Source organism: Pelophylax lessonae (genome assembly GCF_965119305.1).
Source record: "Pelophylax lessonae genome assembly, chromosome: 6".
Lineage (NCBI taxonomy): Eukaryota > Metazoa > Chordata > Amphibia > Anura > Ranidae > Pelophylax > Pelophylax lessonae.
In genome coordinates, this window is record NC_138773.1 from 203,855,082 (window position 1) to 203,877,286 (window position 22,205).

General features: G+C 40.5%; 2 protein-coding genes across 2 annotated transcripts in view; one reads left to right on the forward strand and one right to left on the reverse strand.

Moving 5' to 3' along the window:
• LOC309558932 (uncharacterized protein) overlaps nucleotides 1–22,205 on the forward strand; it is a 754,545-nt gene that overhangs the window by 289,624 nt on the left and 442,716 nt on the right. The window lies entirely within an intron of this gene.
• Nucleotides 3,386–4,655, reverse strand: LOC309557712 (gamma-crystallin M2-like; the record flags this gene model as incomplete). Its single annotated transcript, XM_082260489.1, has 2 exons — nucleotides 3,386–3,661; nucleotides 4,407–4,655. The coding sequence occupies 2 exons, from the start codon at nucleotides 4,653–4,655 to the stop codon at nucleotides 3,386–3,388; spliced, it is 525 nt and encodes a 174-aa protein (XP_082116615.1).

The window sequence follows — 22,205 nt, forward strand, 5'->3', positions numbered from 1 at the left end:
TTTATGTGCAGCTAATCACACTGTTGCAATTTGCAATCTCTGCTGCAAGCAGATCAAGCGTGGAAAAAACATCAACTATTTGGGTACCACATGATTGACAAGGCATTTAACTTCCCACCACTCAGCTTGTTGACAAGAGCACCTAAAAGCCACACAAAAGGGACACAATTCTTCTCCTCTTCACCCTTCATGTCTACCCCTGCTTAATCTTTTGACCTCTCAGCAGCCTCCCCTGACAGGGATGATGGTAAAGCAAAAGGTGTAATAGGTCCTTGCAACATGTCTGCCAGCAACACACCACCGGCTGTAAAGTATAGCATGCAAATGTATCTGCCCCAGCTGCTGGATTGAAAAAAAAATACACTCTCTGCCACCCACATGTCTAATTTTCAGCTTGTCCAAATTGCTGGCTTTACAACTCCTCCCTTTCAATCTGGTGGATTCTGCCCTCTTCTATGAATTTGCAGAATGCCCTGTACCTCAATGGCAGGTCCCCAGTTGCTATTTCTTTGAATGTAAGGCCATTCCAGCTCTAAATCATTACATAGAAGGCAGTGTTTTGGCATTATTGAGCAAGGCAGTCAGCAGGAAGGTCCACATTACTGTTGACACGTGGTCCAGCAAGCATGGTCAGGGATGATATATTTTGTTTACAGCACACTGGATAACTCTGCTTGCAACTAGGAAAGATGCAGGACAGGGCTCAGTGCTTGAGCTTGTTTTGTCACCATGTCTCCATACAGCTGGTGGTGATGGTGTGAGATCTATGAGCTCTGCCCCCTCCTCCTCCTCCATACCCTCCTCTGCTGAACTGTCTTATTCAACAGGTCAGGCTAAAAGATGACATGCAGTGCTTCAGCTGGTCTGTCTAGGGGACAGTAGCCACACTGGAGCAGAGATTCTTTCAGCTCTGCAGAGGCAGGTCCAGCGGTGGTTTATGCAACAGCAGCTTGAGCCAGGAATGGTGGCGTGCGATAATGACATTAACTTTCTGTTCACTCTTCGAAAGGGAAAGTTGACACATGTACCATGCCTGGCACATGTCCTTAATTTGGTGGTGCAGTGTTTCTTAAACAGGTACCCAGGGTTGCAAGATCTTTTAAGGCAGGCCAGAAGAGGAGAGGGAGGAGAAGGAGGAGGATTCTGGCAGTTTTGGAGGCATTGAAGCAGAGAAAGAAATATTCTTAGTTCCCAGGAAACCTTTGGAATAGTACATGGCTGGGAAGAAGCAGCTCCAGATACTGTAATCCTCAGTGACCTCGAGGACCCTGCTTCTCATGCCACCGCAAACTTCCTGTGCATGGACTCCCTTATTCTTTAAAGCCTGCGGAAGGACCCGAGAATTCATGGCATCAAGGAGAAGCATCATTATTGGTTGGCAACCCTCCTTGACCACCGTTACAAGGGAATAGTCTCATAACTCATGTTGCCCTTGCAGAGGGAGCATAGGATGAAATATCTTAAGAACACTGTGAGAATGTTTATACTGCTCTGATAAACAGTGTCTATTTATGCAAATAAGCAAGGATCTATAATTTAGGAGATTCTTCTCACTGATGTCTGAATGTTGGGCCCTCATTATACTCATTATAAACACAGAGTTGTGACTATTGACTTTAATGCCTTAGAGTAGAGGCTGTGGGAGATCAGTCGCACAGAAAAGAGGAAGATTTCGATAACTGGTCCAGGCCCCTGCAGCCGTGGCCCTGGTCCACCTCCCACAAGTCTGATCGATTATTGGCTATTAACAAACCATGGCCCAACCAGCCAATCATGATATACCATCTTGCTAAACACTTAAAATGTATCTGTACATTGTGTGTGTCTATTGAAGAAACATTTTCCAGCTTCAGTGCCTTTTTTTTTCTAAATTACATTTGCACATGTCCATAGCATGATAATGCAAATGCATACTCTTTTTAGCAGTAATCATGCTGAAATTCAATCCAGGGTTAAGAATTAGCAAAAGAGGCAGGATAAAAATAAGGGATAGAATTTTTTTACACATTTATTTTTTTATTTTTTGCCTTGCCGACAACTAACAATTGTAGATTACTGGCTCCAAAACCTGATGGATATTACATCTTCATGCAACAATTGTTTCACATAAAGATTTAGATCTTATAACTGCCATCCCATGTCTACTATGAGGCTGTGAATAGAACTAATCAAAATGATTTACCAGTGTGAATTCTGATTATTAGGTTTTTCTGTCCCAGAGTGAAATAAATCAAAGTTAACAGTTACAAACATATGGGAGTACCGTTTAAATCTACATGTTGACTTTAAATGAGTAATCAATTTTAGTTGTGCTCAGTTTTAGTACTTAAAGGATAATTGTACATTTTATATGATCATCCCCTCCACATCTCCAAAGCCTTAAACTTACTTGACCCCACTCATCTGCTGAGATTTTTGCTGTGTGTGATTGGAAACTTAAATGTGAGTGGATATTTATAATTTTGCAATAAAACGCTTAAACATACTACACTATGGAATGTCTACCTTCTGTGTTTGTGGCCATTTGATGATCACCCCGAGGTTCTGAGGGCACACATCTCCTAACATCTGGCGGGACATTACGAACCCAGAGGGACCTACAGGACCATCCATTTTGCTGTGCAGGCTTGACGCCCCTTTTTGGGAAGAGCATTGCGGTGAGTGCGTTTCTATAGGGGCACGACACACAGCACCGAGCACAGCAAAAGTACTAATACTTTAATAAATACACCCTGTATTTCACTTGGGATTTCACGGATTACACGGATTGCACCTGCATGGCAGCACTTTGAAGTGCTTTATATATAGACTGGTTTCACCATACTATTTTATCACCAGCACATGTTCCGGATTTAAAATATTTTTATCACCCACTTGATTCAATTCTATTTATTTTCTTTGCACTATGTGATATGTTTTTTAATATTGCAGCATTCATGCACTCTGCACTTTTATTGCACTAATTGACATTAGTTCAAACGGCTCTAAGTTTATTGTTGCGCATGTCACTTTATTGGCTCATATGATTTTTTACATCATGAGTGGACACTAGCACTTGTATTTATAATTTGAAATTTTATAATTTTATTATATATATTTATATATTGTATATTTTGCATATGTTATCACTTACATTTGGGCTGAAAATACATTATATACACTACATTTGTAAATATCTTATAGAGGAGCGCCACTTACCCATACCATTACACTATATTTAACCTTTAACACATGTGTTAATTAGACACCTTTTTGGACTTTGTAAGGGTTTGATTTGAATGCCATTTGTCTATGCTTTTTTTACATTTTAATTGCATTTTATATTTTTCAGTTAGAATCCAGGGAAAAGACCAGACATGTTTTAATACCTTTTTATTTCATGAACTTAAAAAAAATCAGTAATGCGCTTGAAGGAGCCAACCCTGGCATTCTGAGCACCCCAGTCAGTAAATCTTCTGTACTCTCCTGGTCTTAGGTAGTACTGGCGCCCTCTGTAGTTGGGAAGCTCATAGAAAATCCAATAGCCATCAAAGACATTGCAGGACTGAATGTCATGATGATTAAAACGATCAAACACAGAAGAACAGTCATCCGTGGCCTCCAACATTTTACCTCCAAAATTATTTCTGTCATAGAGCCTCAGCCTGTAAGATCCTTTATACTGTAATAGTAGAAAACATAATAAGAATAATTCAGCTAAAAATAAATACATTTTTACATCTACAACATAAATAAATAAAAACATATTGGTCTATTTAATAGGGCTATAGCAATGAAGATTTTTTTTTTTTTAAATGATTAGCAAAATCAAATCAAATTGGTTAGTTTGGTACATTTTGATATTTTGAGATCTTTCTGCAATGCCCAGATGTAACTGCTTACATCTAAGTCATTTTAAAAGCAGAACTAAACCCATCAATTTAACAGTTTCAAAAAAACAGTTACATTGGTTGTGCTCTCAACCAAACTGTCAAACGTTTAACTGGCTGGTGCAGCATCACGGCAGTTAAAGATCAAACAGTGGCCAAGATGGCAGCTTCCTTGGCTAAAAATGATAGGAGGGATTAGTTCTACTTTAACCTTAGGGATGTATTTATAAAAAATTTTGTATAGATGCTCATTCATCAAAACTGCATGTAAATTAATTCTGTGAAAATGGGACAACATTGAATGTTCTTAGGCTATATCCCCTGCAGATCTAATGTGCGGAAGAGGAAAATACGACATTGTAGCCTCCAGATTGCGCTGAGTATCAAAGGAAATATGCATGCTGTTCAGCTCTACTAAGTGGCCATATTGTGGCTTCAGCACTGGATCGCATTATATATGCATCAAATTATTAATGCCTAACAAGGTATTCGGTACACTATACTAACTAAACTCCTATAAAGAAAGATGAGACTTACTTGTGGAATTGCAAAGCAGGATTTAATAGAATCATTGAATCCCATCCAATGTGAGAAACTTGGATAGTCTCCTCGATTTAAAAAGTACTGGTAGCCCTTGTAATTTGTCTGCTCATAAATGATCCAACTTCCTTGTACAACTCGAATAGAGTTGCATCGACTCAAATAAGAGCTGAAATTAGGACAGTCATTAGTACACTCATAATATTGGCCTTGGAAGTTCTCGTATTCATAGAAGAATATCTGCATCTGTAATAGATAAAACAAAAAAAATCAACATTATCATAAAGAACATATGTGCAAGGTAAGAAAAAAGTAGGTAGTAGTAATACATTTGTGATTCAAGCAGAATAATAGCATTACAGTGTTTTGCTTTTACATTTATGTAAAACCATACAATGAACTTCTCTTATTTTCTCCCTTTTGGTTTGTTAAATTTGATAGTGCTTTGTTATATCTGTTTGATAGGTAAAAACAATACTTGTTGATCCTGCCAAAAAATTCAGTAAGCTTATAACTTTCTGTGCTCTTTGTCTGTTCTGAACTGAAACTCTAGGCCAGTGATGGCGAACCTTGGCACCCCGGATGTTTTGGAACTACATTTCCCATGATGCTCAACTACACTGCAGAGTGCATGAGCATCATGGAAAATGTAGTTCCAAAACATCTGGGGTGCCAAGGTTCGCCATCACTTCTCTAGGCAGTGTTTTCAGTCTGCATAGTTTACCTTTGTAGACTACAAAACACTGCTCCCATATGTTTGTGAGATAAGGAGAAGGGTGTTTCATAATCCAAATTAGGAATGCACAGCCTAGAGTGACAAAGTGGCTCCTAAACAGTTATCGTACAGTATGTAAAAATAAGGACAGAAAGTATGTTACTAGCAAGATCACCAGGTGAAAATAAAGGTTAAAAAGTCTGAAATAAAAAAAACAAATGCAGCCAGCACTGGCATTACAGTTTTGTTCTTGGGTTTAGATACACCCTACGTCAGTACAAGAGTTTCCTGTCTAGTTACAATAGAAATCTTCACAGGTTCTGACACCTCTAGGTTGTAACATGGAGGGGACCGTGCAGCGGAATTCTGTGGTGTTATTAAGACTTAGAGCTGAATTTCTAGATATTGGTTCGTAGAATTAGCATTTAGGAACCTTAGAACTTAATGACCATAATATCTAAACTAATGGACATCAACCTATCAAGCTACCATAGCTGGCATTAGAAGGATGAATATTGTGCACAGTAGCTGTATCACCAGAAAGTGTCCACATGAGACTTTTCCCTTTTCATGGTGGCGGACAGTCTACTTGCTCACAGGTAATTTTTTGAAATTTGAACTCTCTATATTGCAATTTTTCATAAATCTAAGCCAATTTTCACCACATTTCGTTCACATAATAAGCTATAACATGAAAGAAGGCAATCAACCAATATCCAGATTCCAGATTTATTAGATGCCTAAATTATGTTTGATTTGAATATTTTACTCTTCAATAAAGCAAAACATTTACATCCCGTTACCTTGCTTGACTTGAATTTCCTTGAACCTGCGGCAGTGAGCTGTCACCATTGAAGAACATCTAAGAGCAGTGACTTCTCTTTATATACATTGCACAGACTATACAACCTAGACCAGTTAACAGAGAGACAGGAGCTGATAGTTCTGCTTTGTGCTTGGAAATGTATGTACATCTACAATATTCTTTTCACAACAATACTACTGACATTGAATGAGCAGTTTTAGTGACTTCTGATAGATATTTACATATTTTTTCTATGCAGTTATATGATACAAGTCTTATGATGCAAAAAACAAAAAAAAAAGACAATAGGAACAAATAGAAATAGCTGGCAGAGACCACATACTATAGTTTGGGTTTTCCATGCATGATTTTAAAGGTCGTGTGCCATTGTTTGTATTACACAATGAGCTGGTCGTGTGATCTCCATTACTCTACAAACTTGTACATGTTTCACCTCTAGTGATCTCCTAACCTGGCTGTTTTTGTCTGGTCAGAGTAGTGCCAGGTAAGCAACTGCTGTTTTATATACAGAATTACATTTAGGATACTCTACGTGTAAATATGCAATCATATGAAGAGCAATGGCTGAGATATCTCTTGTAGTCTTTTGTGCACAATGATTTGTCATAAGCAGAAGATAAGGCTGTTTATGACAGCTCACCAGTAAAAATGCGTTATGTAATGCTTGAGAATAGTGTTCAGTTTCAAAGAGAGCAAGAAAAGATTAAAATTCTGCTAAGTTTTAAAGTAATTGTAAAGTCAAAAAATTTTTTTTTAAATAACAAGCATATTTTTACCTGCTCTGTGCCATGGTATGGCACAGAGCCGCCCTAATCCTCCCCTTCTCGGGTCCCTCACAGGAGCTCCTGGCTCCTTCTCTTCTTGGTGTGGCACCATAGGAAGCCACTTCAGAGCAGCGCTGCCTGTGCCCATAGACACAGACAGCATGGCTTGACCCCGCCCCCTGCTCCCTCATTACAGGATTTGTCTGACAGCAGCAGGGGCCAATGGCACCCGCTGCATCTGAAGAGCCTGTGAGAGCTGGGAGAGCCAGAAGGGCACAGCACCGGATCGAGTGAGGGCTCAAGTAATTATAAGCCGGGGGGGAGAAATACTGATACCAAACCATTTTTAACCTAATGCACGGAATGGATTAAGGCAAAAAATATTTAGACTTCAAAACCAATTTAAATTCTGTATTTGTCCCTGCTGAGGCTATTTTCATGGTTTAAATGGTGTTCTTACAGTATTTCCTATTTTCTTTGACACCCCTAACTTGGATGAAAGGTGAAGGTGCATCTCCTCTATGGCAGACATAGATATCAATACAATCTTTCCACAATCTACTAGAACATTTTTGGCATAGTTATATATTTGTCCTCACTGGGGGTATTTCCTTTCACTTCCAGTTAAACTTTTAAATAGATGTGGACTTTTTTTTTTGTACTGCCTGAGATCTGTAAAATAGACAAGAAATGAGGAGAAGTTTCCCAAACTAGGACACACAAAGCAATAAAAAGCAATAGAGGTTCTTAATATTCCCCATTCTAATCCAAACTAAAAAATGCTTTACTTAAGATGGGTTTTTATTTCTTAAAGCAGTTGTATCCTCAAAAAACAAAAAACAAAAAAAAAAACCCTGCAGGCAGCTGACATCTTCCCACAGTGTTTCTTCCAGGGTCAGCAGCTCCAGCACTGTGAGTGGCTGGAGCCGCGATAACGTCACCCCTGCGCATGCGCGCGGGAGTTCACTTTCCGGCAAGTAGCTTCAGAGCCTTCAGAGCGCATGCGCCGCTGGTATCAGCGGGTGCATATAGGGCGAATATCTCCTAAACCATGCAGGTTTAGGAGAAATTTATTTTACCTACAGATAACAGCCTTATTATAAAAAAAAATTTAAAAATCGAATTCTTTTTCATCAATTTAGGCAAATATGTATTCTGCCATATTTTTGGTAAAAAGTAAAATCCCAATAAGTGTATATTGATTGGTTTGCGCAACAGTTATCGAGTATCCAAACTTTTTTTTATTTTTTTTTACTCGTAATGGCGGCGATCAGCGAATTTTTGGCAGAACTGCGACATTGCGGCGGACAGATCAGACACCTCACTGACACTTTTGACACTTTTAAGGGGACCAGTGACACTAATATAGTAATCAGTGCTAAAAATCCGGGACCAAAACAGTCCGGGATTATATCTGCCCCTGGCCTAATTTCAGAATCGGTGTGTGCACACAGGAATCATACTTGTCAGAATATTTCTGCTTTATTTGGTTTCTCTTTTAAGTTTATAAAGCATCACAAAATTAATTCCAGGAAATACTCATTTATAACACGTATAAGTTCATGACTGGATCTGTAATGGATGTACCACTACCTATGTGTCTATGACTTTCTTCCAGGATATGACAGCCTCTTATTTTGGGTGCAGTCTCTCTCTGGGGCGCCATCTTGGATTCCATGAAGGGAGGGGTGATCTAGCAGCCATTTTGAGTAAGGTAGTATAGTAAATCAGAGCAGTAACATATATATATATATATATATATATATATATATATATATATATATATATATATATATATATATATATATATATAAGGCATGCATCATAAGGTGAAATAGGCATTTCACTATATACAATTGATTACATCCATTACAGATTCCCCCCTTGAAATGTCTATTTCAATCTGTCCCTATTACTACTAAAGCACCTACTCACTTGGCCCATACTCCTCCGGAACTTTTTTGGAGGCCGTATATAGAGAAGAGCGGTAACTAGCTCACTACCCCCCTCGATACAGCTTGGAGAGGGCAGTCAGGTGCTACCTATCCCTATAACCCTATAGAACTGTGAAATTATGAATAGGGCTGGTGACTATAGAGGGGTGAAGGGTTTGTAAATGCAACCACTTGTGTGCTGGATGAATTGTACCAAAATGTATTGATACATTGGCCGCCTGTTGCGTACCTGTTTTGATGATTATCACCTGCTGAGCTTTTATCAGACTTTTAAGGAAAAGGATATACAGCACAATAATTGTGCTGCCGGCAGAATCTTGTCTTCTGTGGGTTCCCGAGTCTGTTTTCTTGGCTGTCATGTTTGTAACGGTGTAGGCTTTTGGCCAACCGGACATGTCTACCACCGCTTTTTGGCATCTGTATATGATCAATTTGTATCCTCTGGAACGGATATAGGGGTTTCGCCAAATGTTTCTGTGGTGTCTTTTCTGTCCTCACCGCATTGCATTTTGGAAATACTGCACATGAGGCGCAGTAATTTCTGGTTAAGGTGGTTATTCCTGGGGCCCAGTAATATTTGCTGATCAGTAAATTCATTAAGCTCTTAGAGAGATGTGCAGGTCCATGCGCCCATTGGACGACTGCTGAATACATATATTTTGGTAAACGGGTTTTCCCTTTCATCTGTGTGAGCCGCCCCTTGCATAGAGGCTAGGTATAGCCTGTCAGATGGCACATGCACTGCCGAAGGCATCTGCACTGGGAATTCACTCTCCTCTTCAGCCACTTCGGCCATTTTTCGTTGGTTTGTTGCTGCTTGCTTAGCCGCTATATCCACCAAGTGGTTCCCTCTGGCTTCTTGAGAATTCAGTCTGCCATGTGCTTTAACCTTCAAGACAGCCACTTGTTCAGGCAGGAATAGTGCATCCATTAAATCCTTGATGGCTGGGCCATGTTTCATGGGTGTTCCGGCCACTGTCAGGAACCCTCTAGCCACCTGTGTGGTACTTGCCTCCTTTGTCTGCATATCTGGAGTATTATAGGGGTCTTCCTTACCTTCTCCTTCTTGTCCTTCTCCTTCTTTTCCTTCTTGTCCCCCCTCGAAAAACGGCAGAAGTGTGGTCGGGTTGAGGTCGGAGTGAGACACCTTTGGAGGGTAACATTGTCCGGGATGAGCACATTGAAGTCTGAGACGTCTTGCTTGCGACAGGTCTCTGGGTTGCACCTGATCTGGGATGACAGCAATGTCTTGCGGTGCCAGAAGAAGCGGGTGTGCTAAAACGAGGTCTGAAGTCTTGTCCAAAACAGCTTAAACAGGAAGGGCCACCCCTAGCCACGGGGTCCAAGCAGCAAGAATAGTACCCAATCGGTCTGAGCCTGTTGCCATGGGCCTGAACCAGTACTCTTGTGGCATGTCTCTCTCTCTCTCCAAGACAAATAGCTTGAAAGTAGAGTTGAGCGAAAACCTGGATGTCCGGGTTCGGCAGGTCCGGCCGAACTTGAAAAAAAAGTCCGGGTTCGTGAACCGGACATAACCCGAACTTTACCCTGATCCCAAACCCCATTAAAGTCAATGGAGACCCGAACTTTTGAGCACTAAAATGGCTCTAAAACAAACATGGAAAGGGCTAGAGGGCTGCAAATGGCAGCAAACTCATCTTAAGAGCATGGCAAGTGCTCTGCAAACAAATGTGGATAGGGAAATAAATTAAAATAACATAAAAAACTGAAAAATAAAAAAATAATCATCTTGAATGATGTAGGAGGAGGACAAGGCCCATATGGAGTAGGAGGTTGAGGTGGCAGTGGATATGGCGGTGTAGGTGGAAGCGACAGTGGAGGAGGAGGACGAGGCCCATATGGAGTAAGGGGTTGAGGTGGCAGTGGATGTGGAGATGTAGGTGGAAGCGGCGGTGGAGGAGGACGAGGTAGCCAACACTGGTTTTTGTTTTTAATTTTATTTCTTTTTCAATTAGGGTACACCCCAAAAGAGTTACAAAGATCAAATACAGCAATGGCTGGGTAAGGCCAGTATACATGTCTATTCTGCACAAGGTAAGGACAAGTCCTGTGGGATCCATGCCTGGTTCATTTTAATGAACGTGAGCTTGTCCACATTGGCTCTGGACAGGTGGCTGCGCTTGTGATAACGCCCCCAGCCATGCTAAATACCCGTTCAGATAATACACTGGCTGCAGGGCAGGCCAGCACCTCCAAAGCCTAATGGGCAAGCTCAGGCCATGAGACCAAGAAGTTGAAGGGGCATACCCGTCATTCAGTATGTCTAGGCGTGTGCACACATACTGCTCCATCATGTTAGTGCTGGGTCATGGTGCTGCTGGTGGAGCTCCTGTTGCAAGGAGAGGACGTGGTCGATCTGTGCCAGCTACACGCACAAGTGGAACACCTTTCTCAGCTGCGAGTAGGTGACAGAACCTTACAGCAGTATTTGGCAAGGCCTAATGCGCCTCTACAAATGTTGAGGCCAGAACAAGTACAGGCGATAGTCGATTGGGTTACTGACAGTGCCTTCAGTTCCTTCACATTGTCTCCCACCCAGTCTTCTGCTGAAAGGTCAGAGTTGGCACCTGCAGCCGATGTCCATCAATCTTTCACCTCACCCCTTGCAAATCAGCCAAGCAGTCTAACCCCAAGTCATGCAGCAGTCTCTTCTTCTTTTTGATGACTCTGTTAGCATGGTTTCCCATGACCATCCACCTAGCCCTGCCCCAGAAGTGGAAGAGATTAAGTGCAACCAATGCCCAACCACTTATGTCTCAAGATGAGTACATGGGAGGACCAATCGCAGCACATCTCGGATGATGAGGAAACACAGGTGCCAACTGTTGCGGAATTCCGAATTGTGGAGACCGACAAGGGTTGCAGGGGTGAAGACTGGGTGGAAGATGATGCGGAGGACGATGAGGTCCTCGACCCCACATGGAATGAACGTCATGCAGGTGACCTGAGTAGTTTGGAGGAAGAGGCGGTGGTCGCACAGAGCCACCAGCACAGCAGAAGAGGGAGCAGTGTGCAAAAGCGGAATGGCCTTGCCCTAGACACTACGCCTGCTACTGCCCAATGCAGCAAGGGACCAAGCACACCAAAGCCAGCTCAAAGGAGTTTTCTAGTGTGGCAGTTCTTCAGACAATGTGATGATGACAGGAGACGAGTGGTTTGCACGCTGTGCAATCAGGGCCTGAAGCGAGGCATAAACCTTCTTAACCTGAGCACAACCTGCAAGACCAGGCATCTAAGTGCAAAGCACGAGCTGCAGTGGAGTAGACACCTCAAAAACCAAGAAAGGTCTCTGGCTCCTCCTGCTTCCTCTTCTGCTACAGTCTCGACCTCTTCATCCACCTCTGTAGTGAGACCGGCACCTGCCATCCCGTAAACAGAGGATCTGCCAGCAACACCACTACCTCCACCTCCACCTTGCACATGCTGGCCAGACTGTGCGAGCAGCAGCAGGCCATAGTGGAGTTTCAGCTGCAGCACGCACACATGAGTCGCTCTGCGGAACAGCACCACTTCACCACCAGTAACTGGCCCTCCATGCGAGACCTGTGTGCCTTGTTGCGCTGTAACATATGCAGACTAATGCGTAATGATTAAGCACACAGTCAGTGTGTGAAACGCGTCTACCTTGTCACGAATGTCATATTTGGATGTCCAGTCAATAAACCTGGATTTTGACTCAACCTGGAGTGCTGCCAATTCCTTTTCTTTTATCAACATATGCAGACTAGGCCGCAATTTAATATTTTTTCCCTAAATGGGTGTTTATTGAATAGCTGAATAGAACAACAGTATACAAGGGGTTTATCTCACACGTACAGATACAGACTAGGCCGCAATTTTCCTTTTTATTCCCTAAATGGGTTTTTATTGCAAAGTGGAATAGAACAGTACGCAATGGGTGTATCTCACTGTACCATACGCAGACAGGGCCGCAATTTACTTTTTATCCCCTAAATGGGTTTTTATTGCAAAGCGGAATACAACAGTATGCAATGGGTGTATCTCATTGTAACATATGCAGACAGGGCCGCAATTAACTTTTTATCCCCTAAATGTGTTTTTATTGCAAAGTGGAATAGAACAGTATGCAATGGGTGTATCTCACTGTATCATACACAGACAGGGCCGCAATTTACTTTTTATCCCCTAAATGGGTTTTTATTGCAAAGCGGAATAGAACAGTATGCAATGGGTGTATCTCACTGTACCATATGCAGACAGGGCCTCAATTAGCTTTTTATCCCCTAAATGGGTTTTTATTGCAAAGCAAAATACAACAACAGTATGCAATGGGTGTTACATAGTTACATAGTTACATAGTAGGCGAGGTTGAATAAAGACAATAGTCCATCCAGTTCAACCTGTGTAGGTGTGTGTGACTGTAATCATCTAACATAGCCCTCAATCTCCTGATCCTTGAGATGTAAGTCTAAGAGTCTTTTGAAAGTCACCATACTACCCGCAGAAACCACCTCTTGTGGTAGACAATTCCACAATCTTGTAGCCCTAACAGTAAAGAACCCCCCATGTTGCCTGAGGTTAAAACGCTTCTCCTCTAATCGCATTGTATGTCCTCGAGTCCTCATGCAATTCCTTCGAATGAACAGCTTTTCTTCTAAGCTGAGATCCCCATTAAGATATTTATAAATTGCTATCATGTCCCCTCTCAGACGTCTTTTCTCCAGGGAAAATAAATCGAGCGATTGCAGCCGCTCTTCATAGGTAAGGTCCTCCAACCCCCTAATCAGTTTAGTTGCCCTTCTCTGGACTTTCTCCAGCTCCAACACATCCCTCCTGAGGACTGGCGACCAGAACTGGACAGAATACTCCAGATGCGGTCGGACCAGAGTTTTATAAAGTGGAAGGATTATAGTCTTATCTCTGGAATACATCCCTTTCTTTATGCATGCTAATATTCTGTTGGCTTTGGAAGCTGCACTGTAACGTATGAATGAAAATCTGAAAAATAATTTTCCCCTTAATTGGTGCTTGTTGAATAGCAGATTTGAAATGCAGTGTCTAAACGCTGAAAGTCACAGTAAAATTTGAAGGAAAAAAGTTTTTTTCTTTTTTAAATGCAGATTAAGCAGACATATATGCACTGAGCTTGCATGAAATGGCTGCTAGCCCGCTACACACCGCACGCCTAGCAGGTTGGATACTGTTGTTGTTCTATTCTGCTATTGAATAAAAAAAAAAAAAAAACGTTTGAATGAAAAACTGAAAAAAAAATTTTTTCCCTAAATATTAAAAAATAATTATTTTTCCCTTACATTGGTGCTTTTTGAAGAGCAGGTTAGAAAAGCAGTGTCTGTCTAAACACTGTATGTCAAAGTTAAATATGAAGGAAATTTTTCTTTTTCTTTTTTAAATGCACGCCTAACAGGTTGGATATTGTGGTTTAACCAAAGTACAAAAATTCAGCCCAGCGCTCACTCCGAATGGGAAGACTGGCGTGCTGCTCTCCTCAGGCAGGGAACTCCAAAACGGGTACATAGAAAAGAAAAGAAGAGGAGGCGCAAACACCTAGTGCATTACCCGTGGTCAATGTTGCAAATTGTTTAATTAAAAAAATGCCAAATGCATACTCACAGACGCAGAGATAAAAACATGTTACAAGAATCCACCATGTGTGAACTGGAACAAGTCCTTCAGTCAGGACCGCTAACGCGTTTCGGGGGTCAGACCCCCTTCCTCAGAGCTGGTCTTACCACATCGTAAGACCAGCTCTTCAGGAGTGCTGGGGAGGAGCGGCTTGTGGCCCAACTGATCCTTCAAATAGCCGTCTTCCTTAACTTTCACAAATCCCCACCCTCTTTGATGTATAGCAAACAAAAGACCACACACACAATCAGAACTAGACATCACAGCTGAGCTATCCGGGCAATAAATTTGTAAACGATTTTATAGTCCCTCCTGATTGATTCTGATTTTCCTCTTTTGGCAATGTGCAATTTTCAAAACTCTGACCAGAGGTTCCCCTTCTTCAATAGAGGATGCCCTTAAAATATCACTTGAATGCTATGGTTAGATAAAGGGTTAACTTAATCTGAAACCTTTGGCTTTGTGGCAATTTTACAAAAACCTTACCAGAGGTTCCCCTTTGGTTAGGGAGGGTGCCCCTAAAATACCACCTAAATGCTAAAATCAGATAAAAAGTTAATCTATTTTAAAACTTTTGGCTCAGTGTCAATAGGGTTCAATGGTCACGTTAATTACTGTAACCCTTAATGTCCAAAAATGTATTCTATAACTATCATAGGAACAAGGATATTTACATATGAAACCCCCCCCCCCCGGCAAGTAGCCAATTTTCAAAACTTTGCACCAAGACTCCCCTGCGCATAGGGAACTACAGGCAAATGTTTTTCCTGATAAAACAGTGTTTTTATCCCCTACTACTACGCTCAATATCAATAAATGTCAAAACAATTGAATTTTACAGAGATAATTGTATATGTGTGTGAATGATGGGACTCTTAGTCCCACACCCACCAGCCTGAGTCTTGTTAGCTTCGTGGATATATATATACGAGTATGTCACACTACACAGGAAAAAGAGGAAGTTAGAGTAAGGGAGAAGTGGGGGCAGGCAGCTGCGGAGGAATTTTGTATGTGTGACTGCAGCGCTTGTCACACAGAAAACAGGAAGCAAGGCATGTAATGCAGATCTGTCTAGCAGGATAGCTTAAATTCAATATATAATTTCAGGTTCCATGTACGTGTCCCAATTGCACTTATCATTTACCTGCAGCAAACCTAATTGGGCAATACACTTGGACACTAATACCTCTGCCAGTAAGGGCCTCTAAATAACAGAACACATAGAAACTCAAGACATGACACACATGACATTACTGACTCATACTGGGAGGCTAAACCGTCAGAATGAACCCTGTCGCAGGATCCCAGCGTCAAAAGCATTTTCCCTCCTCTCCTCTACATTCAGCAACACCTGCCTGCACTAATGTGGCCTATACGAGAAGGATTCCTCCCCCGAGCATTCTTGCAAACACATCACTAACACATGGCTCCGAGGGGAGTTTATTTAATCTGTGACAGTATTTCCCTTCTGACCGTCTCATCACCCTACCACAAGCCAGCACACATATAACATAAAACAGGCAGCAGATATAAATTATACAGGTTCCTTGTTAATAGACCTTGGGCAAGTTACGTTACCTGTCTTTGCTGACCGCAAGCAGCTGATGCGGACACCACAGAGATAACCAATCACAGAGACAGGGTATACAGGTAAGATTTTAAAATATGTCTTACCGTATATTCAGAGGTGATCAGTCTCTGCCCCTTGTCTGTGTTGATTTCTCTCAGCTTCCTCTTTATCGGCTACCGTTGGACAGAACCCAAGGTCCCATCTGGGGTGCCAAATGTTTTGGATCGAGACCAAAACAGTCCGGGATTATATCTGCTCCTGGCCTAATTTCAGAATCGGTGTGTGCACACAGGAATCATACGCCGACACACTTAGTTCTGCTTTATTTGGTTTCTCTTTTAAGTTTATAAAGCATCAAGAAATTAATTTCAGGAAATACTCATTTATAACATGTATAAGTTCATGATTGGATGTTTGGATGTATCTATGATTTTCGTCCAGGATATGGCAGCCTCTTATTTTGGGTGCAGTCTCTCTCTGGGGCACCATCTTGGATTCCATGAAGGGAAGGGTGATCTAGCAGCCATTTTGAGTAAGGTAGTATAGTAAATCAGAGCAGTAACATATATATATATATATATATATATATATATATATATATATATATATATACATAAGGTATGCATCATAAGGTGAAATAGGCATTTCACTATACACAATTGTTTACATTCAATACAGACACCTAAGTGAGAGAGAAGTGCATTTGTGAGGTAAGGCACTGATGTTGGAGAGAAAACCTGGCTCACAGTCTCCTATTCATCCCAAAGATGTTCTATCGGGTTGAGTTCAGGACTTTGTGCAGGCCAGTCAAGTTCCTCCACTCCAAACTCGCTCATCTACTGTATGTCTTTATGGACCTTTCTTTGTGCACTGGTGTGCAGTCATATTGGAACAGGTAGGGGTCATCCTCAAACTTTTCCCACAAAGTTCAGAGAATGAAATTGTCCAAAATTTCTTGGAATGCTGATGCCTTAAGAGTTCCCTTCACTGGAACTGAGGGGCCAAGCCCAACCCCTGAAAAACAACCCCACATCATAATCCCCCTCCACCAAATGATTTGGACCAGTGCACAAAGCAAGGCTGGAATGCCATTAAAGTTCATGTAGGCGTAAAGGCAGGCATCCCAATACTTTTGGTAATATAGGTATATAGTATAATATACCCCTCTCACTTCTTCGCCTATGGTAAAGCTATACATAAAGAGGGTTGATCAGGATATCAAGCTATTTTTAGAAATCATACATTGATGGATCATACACCTAACAATTTGAATTGTGATAAAAAATTGCAGCACTTGCCTCTTTGTCGGCTAGGCAGGATATTATTATCAAGCCTGCCTACAAAGGAGGTTCTATTGTAGTGATGGATGGATACAGTTAAATATGATAAGAAAATTATGCGAAAATAAGCTGCCACTGGTAAATACAGAAGTTGTGTTTACAAGTTAAAGTGGTGAGCAGCGAGAGCCTGAGGTGGTGAAACTGAGTTCCACCAAGTTCCAGCTGAAAAAAAAGCCCTGAGTACTGTATATATAATAGTGTATATACATATCAAATGCAAAAGAGTTTTTTAATTTTTTTAGATAGGGTGTGTACAGCACAGAAATGGGATGGCAAAAGGCACAAATGTAATTTCTTAATCTTCTCAATCTTAAAAAAATTGTATATATATATATATATATATATATATATATATATGCAGCGTATATATATATATATATATATATATACATATAATATACAGCTCTGGACCTGAGATGGGACAGCTTATGTCTTAACACTGCAGAATATAAAAATGCAATGCCTGACTGCTGCACATTTATACCTAGTAGTTTGCTGGATCTTGAAGTAATACATTACCCAGTCTACTGGTTATGCTGTTGGGTTGTGACATTTTCCTTAACCACTTTACCACCGGAGCATTTTGCTGTCTTACGTCTGGGCCACTTTTTGCGATTCGGCGCTGTGTGACTTTAACTGAAATTTGCGCGGTCGTGCAACGCCATACCCAAACGAAATTTACGTCCTTTTATTCCCACAAACAGAGCTTTCTTTTGGTGATATTTGATCACCTGTGCAATTTTTACTTTTTGTGCTATAAACAAAAAAAGAGCGTAAATTTTGAAAAAACAGCAATATTTTTCACATTTTTTTATATGAAATTCCCCCCAAAAAAATGTAAAAATCAAAATTTTTTTAAATTTTTGGCCAATTTGTTTTCTGCTACCTATGTTTGGTAAAAAAATTCACAATAAGCCTATTTTGATTGGTTTGCGCAAAAGTTATTGCGTTTACTAACAAAGGGAAAGATTTCTGTCATTTTTGGTGTTTTTTTTTTTTTAACGCGTAATGGCGGCGATCTGCGATTTTTTTTGCGGGACTGCGACATTGCGGCGGACAGATCAGACCCTTGACTGACATTTTTGACACTTTTGGGGATACCAGTGACATTACTGCAGTAATCAGTGCTATATATATGCACTGTTACTGTAAAAATGACACTGGCAGGCAAGGGGTTAATTTTATTGGAGAGGGAGGGGTTAATGTATGCCTGGTGCTTACTGACGTGTGTGGGGGGAGGTGACTGAGTGACACAAGGACAGATCCAGGGTTCAGCTATGCTGAACCCTGCAATCTGACCCTGCCTGTCACTTGGGAGATCCGCCCGCTTGTGTTTACACAAGCAGGCGGATCTCCACACTAGATCCCCGACGATCGGGGAAGAGCGGCGGCGATCGCTGCTGCTCCTCCCCTGGCCCGACTCCCGCTGTGACTGAATACAGCGGGGGCGAGCCTCCGGCGGCGCGCGTGTGCCGCCGAGAAAAGGGAGTGTCTGACCACGTAGTACTACGTCGTCAGACGATAACGAGCCACTTTGCCGCAGTAGTACTACGGTACTCAGACGGCAAGTGGTTAATCTACCTTGGTCACTGAAATGTTCAGCTTATACCTCTATGTATTATATATAATAATAATAATATTAAAATATTATATATAATATTTGAGGAGAACTTATTTAAACTGAATTTTGGCTATTTATTTATTTTGTCTATCCAGTTCAAAAAAGAGGAACCGACCTATATTTCCTTTGCAGGTTCCAGTAGCAGCAACAATCTCAATTTAAATTATAATTAAATGTTTGTTTGTTTTTTTGCTGTCTGTGCTCTCTTTTGGATGATTCATTGTCTCTATTTGTAATGTTTACCCATATTAATAAAAGTGAAAGTTAAAAAAATTCAATTTTTTCTTTCCCCCCGGAACAGTAAAATAGGGGAATCTTTCAATGGGGAAACTAGTTCTGGTGACTCTGGTGACAGCCAGGGATTTCCTCACTTTGGAGGGATTTTCTCTCACTTCCTGTTTTGACTATGGGTTACAGGAAGTAAAGGGAAGACTCCGCAATGGGACCCATACTCTATCCGTAATGAAAAAAGTGTTGCCTTTAGTTCTACTTTAAACAAATATATAAGCACACTACAGAGATTGTGTCTTTTAAAGAGGACTTGCGTTGTGGAGGCTGTGACCAAAAAAGACAAGCAGAGGTTAAAGAGTCAGCAGTATACTACAGCTGGTCCTGAAGCTGATCTTTTCTTCATCCTTTGTTTGCCATGCCTTGTTCTGCTTTGTGCCGTTGATGACGCCATCATTGTTAAAGAACAGGGCTTTTCCTTTTTCCCCTGATGACTAATGATCTGATGTCTGGTCAGGTTATGATCAAGATGTAGCAAGAGAGATGAAGAAAGCACATATCCACAAAATGGATGAATAGGGGCAGGGAGATTTTTGCACTGCAGGTATAACTTCCTCCCCAACTATAAGATAGTGAAATGCTGCCATCCTCAAATATCACTTCAAATCTTATTATAGTAGCAGAATAGAGCCAATGCATTTTGGAGCCCCCTTCAATAGCATTTAAGAACTCTGACTATGCCTAAATGGACTCAGGTGAGCAGATACCAAAAACTGCGTACTGTTATTTACTCTTCGGAAAGTTTCTGGAAGGCAGGTTATGCCAGAGTTGTTAAACACAGCTCCTTTTCTGCATTTACTAACCATAGCCTAACCAGCATTCCTGAAACTTTCCAAACAGTAAATCACAGTGCAGTTTTATTTAGTATCTGCTCCCTAGAGTCAATTTAGGTCAGAATTGTTAAGCCATGATAAAGGGGAAGTGTGTTGAGCCCCTGAAGTGCATTTGCTCAATTCTGCTATGAATTAATTTTATTACTAAATTACCTTGGACTCTTGGACATTTGTTTGGTGCTCTCCACTCTGGGTCCTTTCCCATTTCTTGAGGGTGGTCCTTATTTTGTAGAGTGCTGCCAAACTGAAGCCAGTGTTCTCAGTGGCAATTTTGGTTACCCTTAGAGTAGAGGCGTAACTAGAACCTTCAGGGATCCTTTCGTTCAAGCCCAGGGCCCTTTCCTCTGACTCCTGTGTTCCAGGGCTCATTCCCAAGTGTGACCTTTGTGACCCTGGTAGTTCCATCACTAGTGTCAGCAGTTTTTTTATTTTTGTTACATTATTTTTCATTATGTTTACCATTTCATTTATTTACTTTTTTACAATTTAGTTTTTTATTATTTTTACATTTTTTTTTTAGGTGTTCCATTGTGGGGGGGTTTGATGAAATATCAGTGGTCTAAACAAACCTCTGGTTTTTCATCTTTGAGACAGAGAAAGAAAATGTAGGACATGGCCCTCAATCTCCTTCTCTGCAGCCTCAGGTGAACAGAATGACTGGACAAGAATAGTTCTGTATAGCGGTTTAAATCCCTGGTTTACTATGCTTCAAATATGAATGGACACAGAGCGACACTTACGAGTCTTGAGACGTAAATGCACAGTGAAGTTACATTTCAACGTTTTGATGTTTCAACTAGGCACAAGCTCGTTTTCCCTCATCAAAATAAATCTTCACTGTGCATCTCTCCTCTCTCCCATGAGTGTCACTCTCTTTTTTAGACTATATGTACTACATGCTTTGCTGTGCACTGGGACCCATTTTTCCTCTAATATGTGTGCAATAGAAACCACTGAATTATACTGTATAGATATATATGTGTGTGTGTGTGTGTGTGTGTGTGTATATATATATATGGCTCATCTCAGTTTCATAAACAGACACCTTAGTTTAATATTGCTGCTTCAACAAAACACATCCCACAGTATCCAAAAGCTACTACTTATACCAGGATTGCTGCCTAGAAAGCAATTGCTCCAATCTTCTCTCTTCTTAGTCTTTTGCTAAAAAGTTAGATGGATCTTGGTAGCATAAAAATTCATTTTGGAAAAAGGTTCTGTCCCTGTGACATCACTGAAAAAGAAACATATTTAGCATTAGTACAAATCATTTTTGTTATATTAGAATAATTTCATAGGAAATTATTCAGTTTTTATTTTTTAAATACAATGATTCTCCATTTAAGCCTGTTTTATGTTACATTAAAAGGTATCCAGTAAATATGAGGCCAATGAGGCACTTTTTCTCATTGGACAACAGTTGTTTACTATTGTTCATGAGTGTTTTTTCACCCTAATATATTTGGCAAATGTGGCAAATGTACAGCAAAAGTTGTATAAAAAATACTTATGGGTATTTATAAGTAGAGGGTATAAGGAATTATTAAAGGAATATTGTGACACTACAGCAAAATACTACATGTTAGTTGTAATACAGATGGATTTTTCTATTTTTAAACAATATTTTGTATCATCTCTACCTATGTGTAGCATATGCAATTATGCATATTTGTTTGCATTTTTACAGTTGTGAACTTCAGTTAAAAAAAATAGTATCACAGATCAATTATGTTAATTGTAACTCTTCTGCTCTTTTTTAATGTCTTCATTTCATTTTGGGAATAAACAAACATGATATCATTTTATATGGTTACCTTTTCTAGTACGAGTTTGAGACCTATAAATGTCCTGATCGTGCAAGGTAAAGTTACAATAGGCTGGTAATGACATCTAGTGGCAAAGCGTAATAGGACTACATTTAGTTAGGTGAAAAGGATTTTTGCCAGCACCATGGGCTTTAAAAGGCTGCCTATAACAAAAAAATTAGGTCTATGAAAAAACCTGCCTATTGCAGAAATCTGTGAAACAATTAAAAAAAAAAAAAAAAAGGACAGATATTTTATGAACTTTTAAATTGTCTTGTATTCTATTACATTTATTGAAAGTAAGTTACAGTGCCTTAAAAAGTATTTAGAACACTTGACATTTTCCACGTATTGTCATGTTACAACCAAAAACATAAATGCATTTTATTGGGATTTTATATGATAGACTAACACAATGTGGCACATAAAAGTGAAAGGAAAATGATAAATGGTT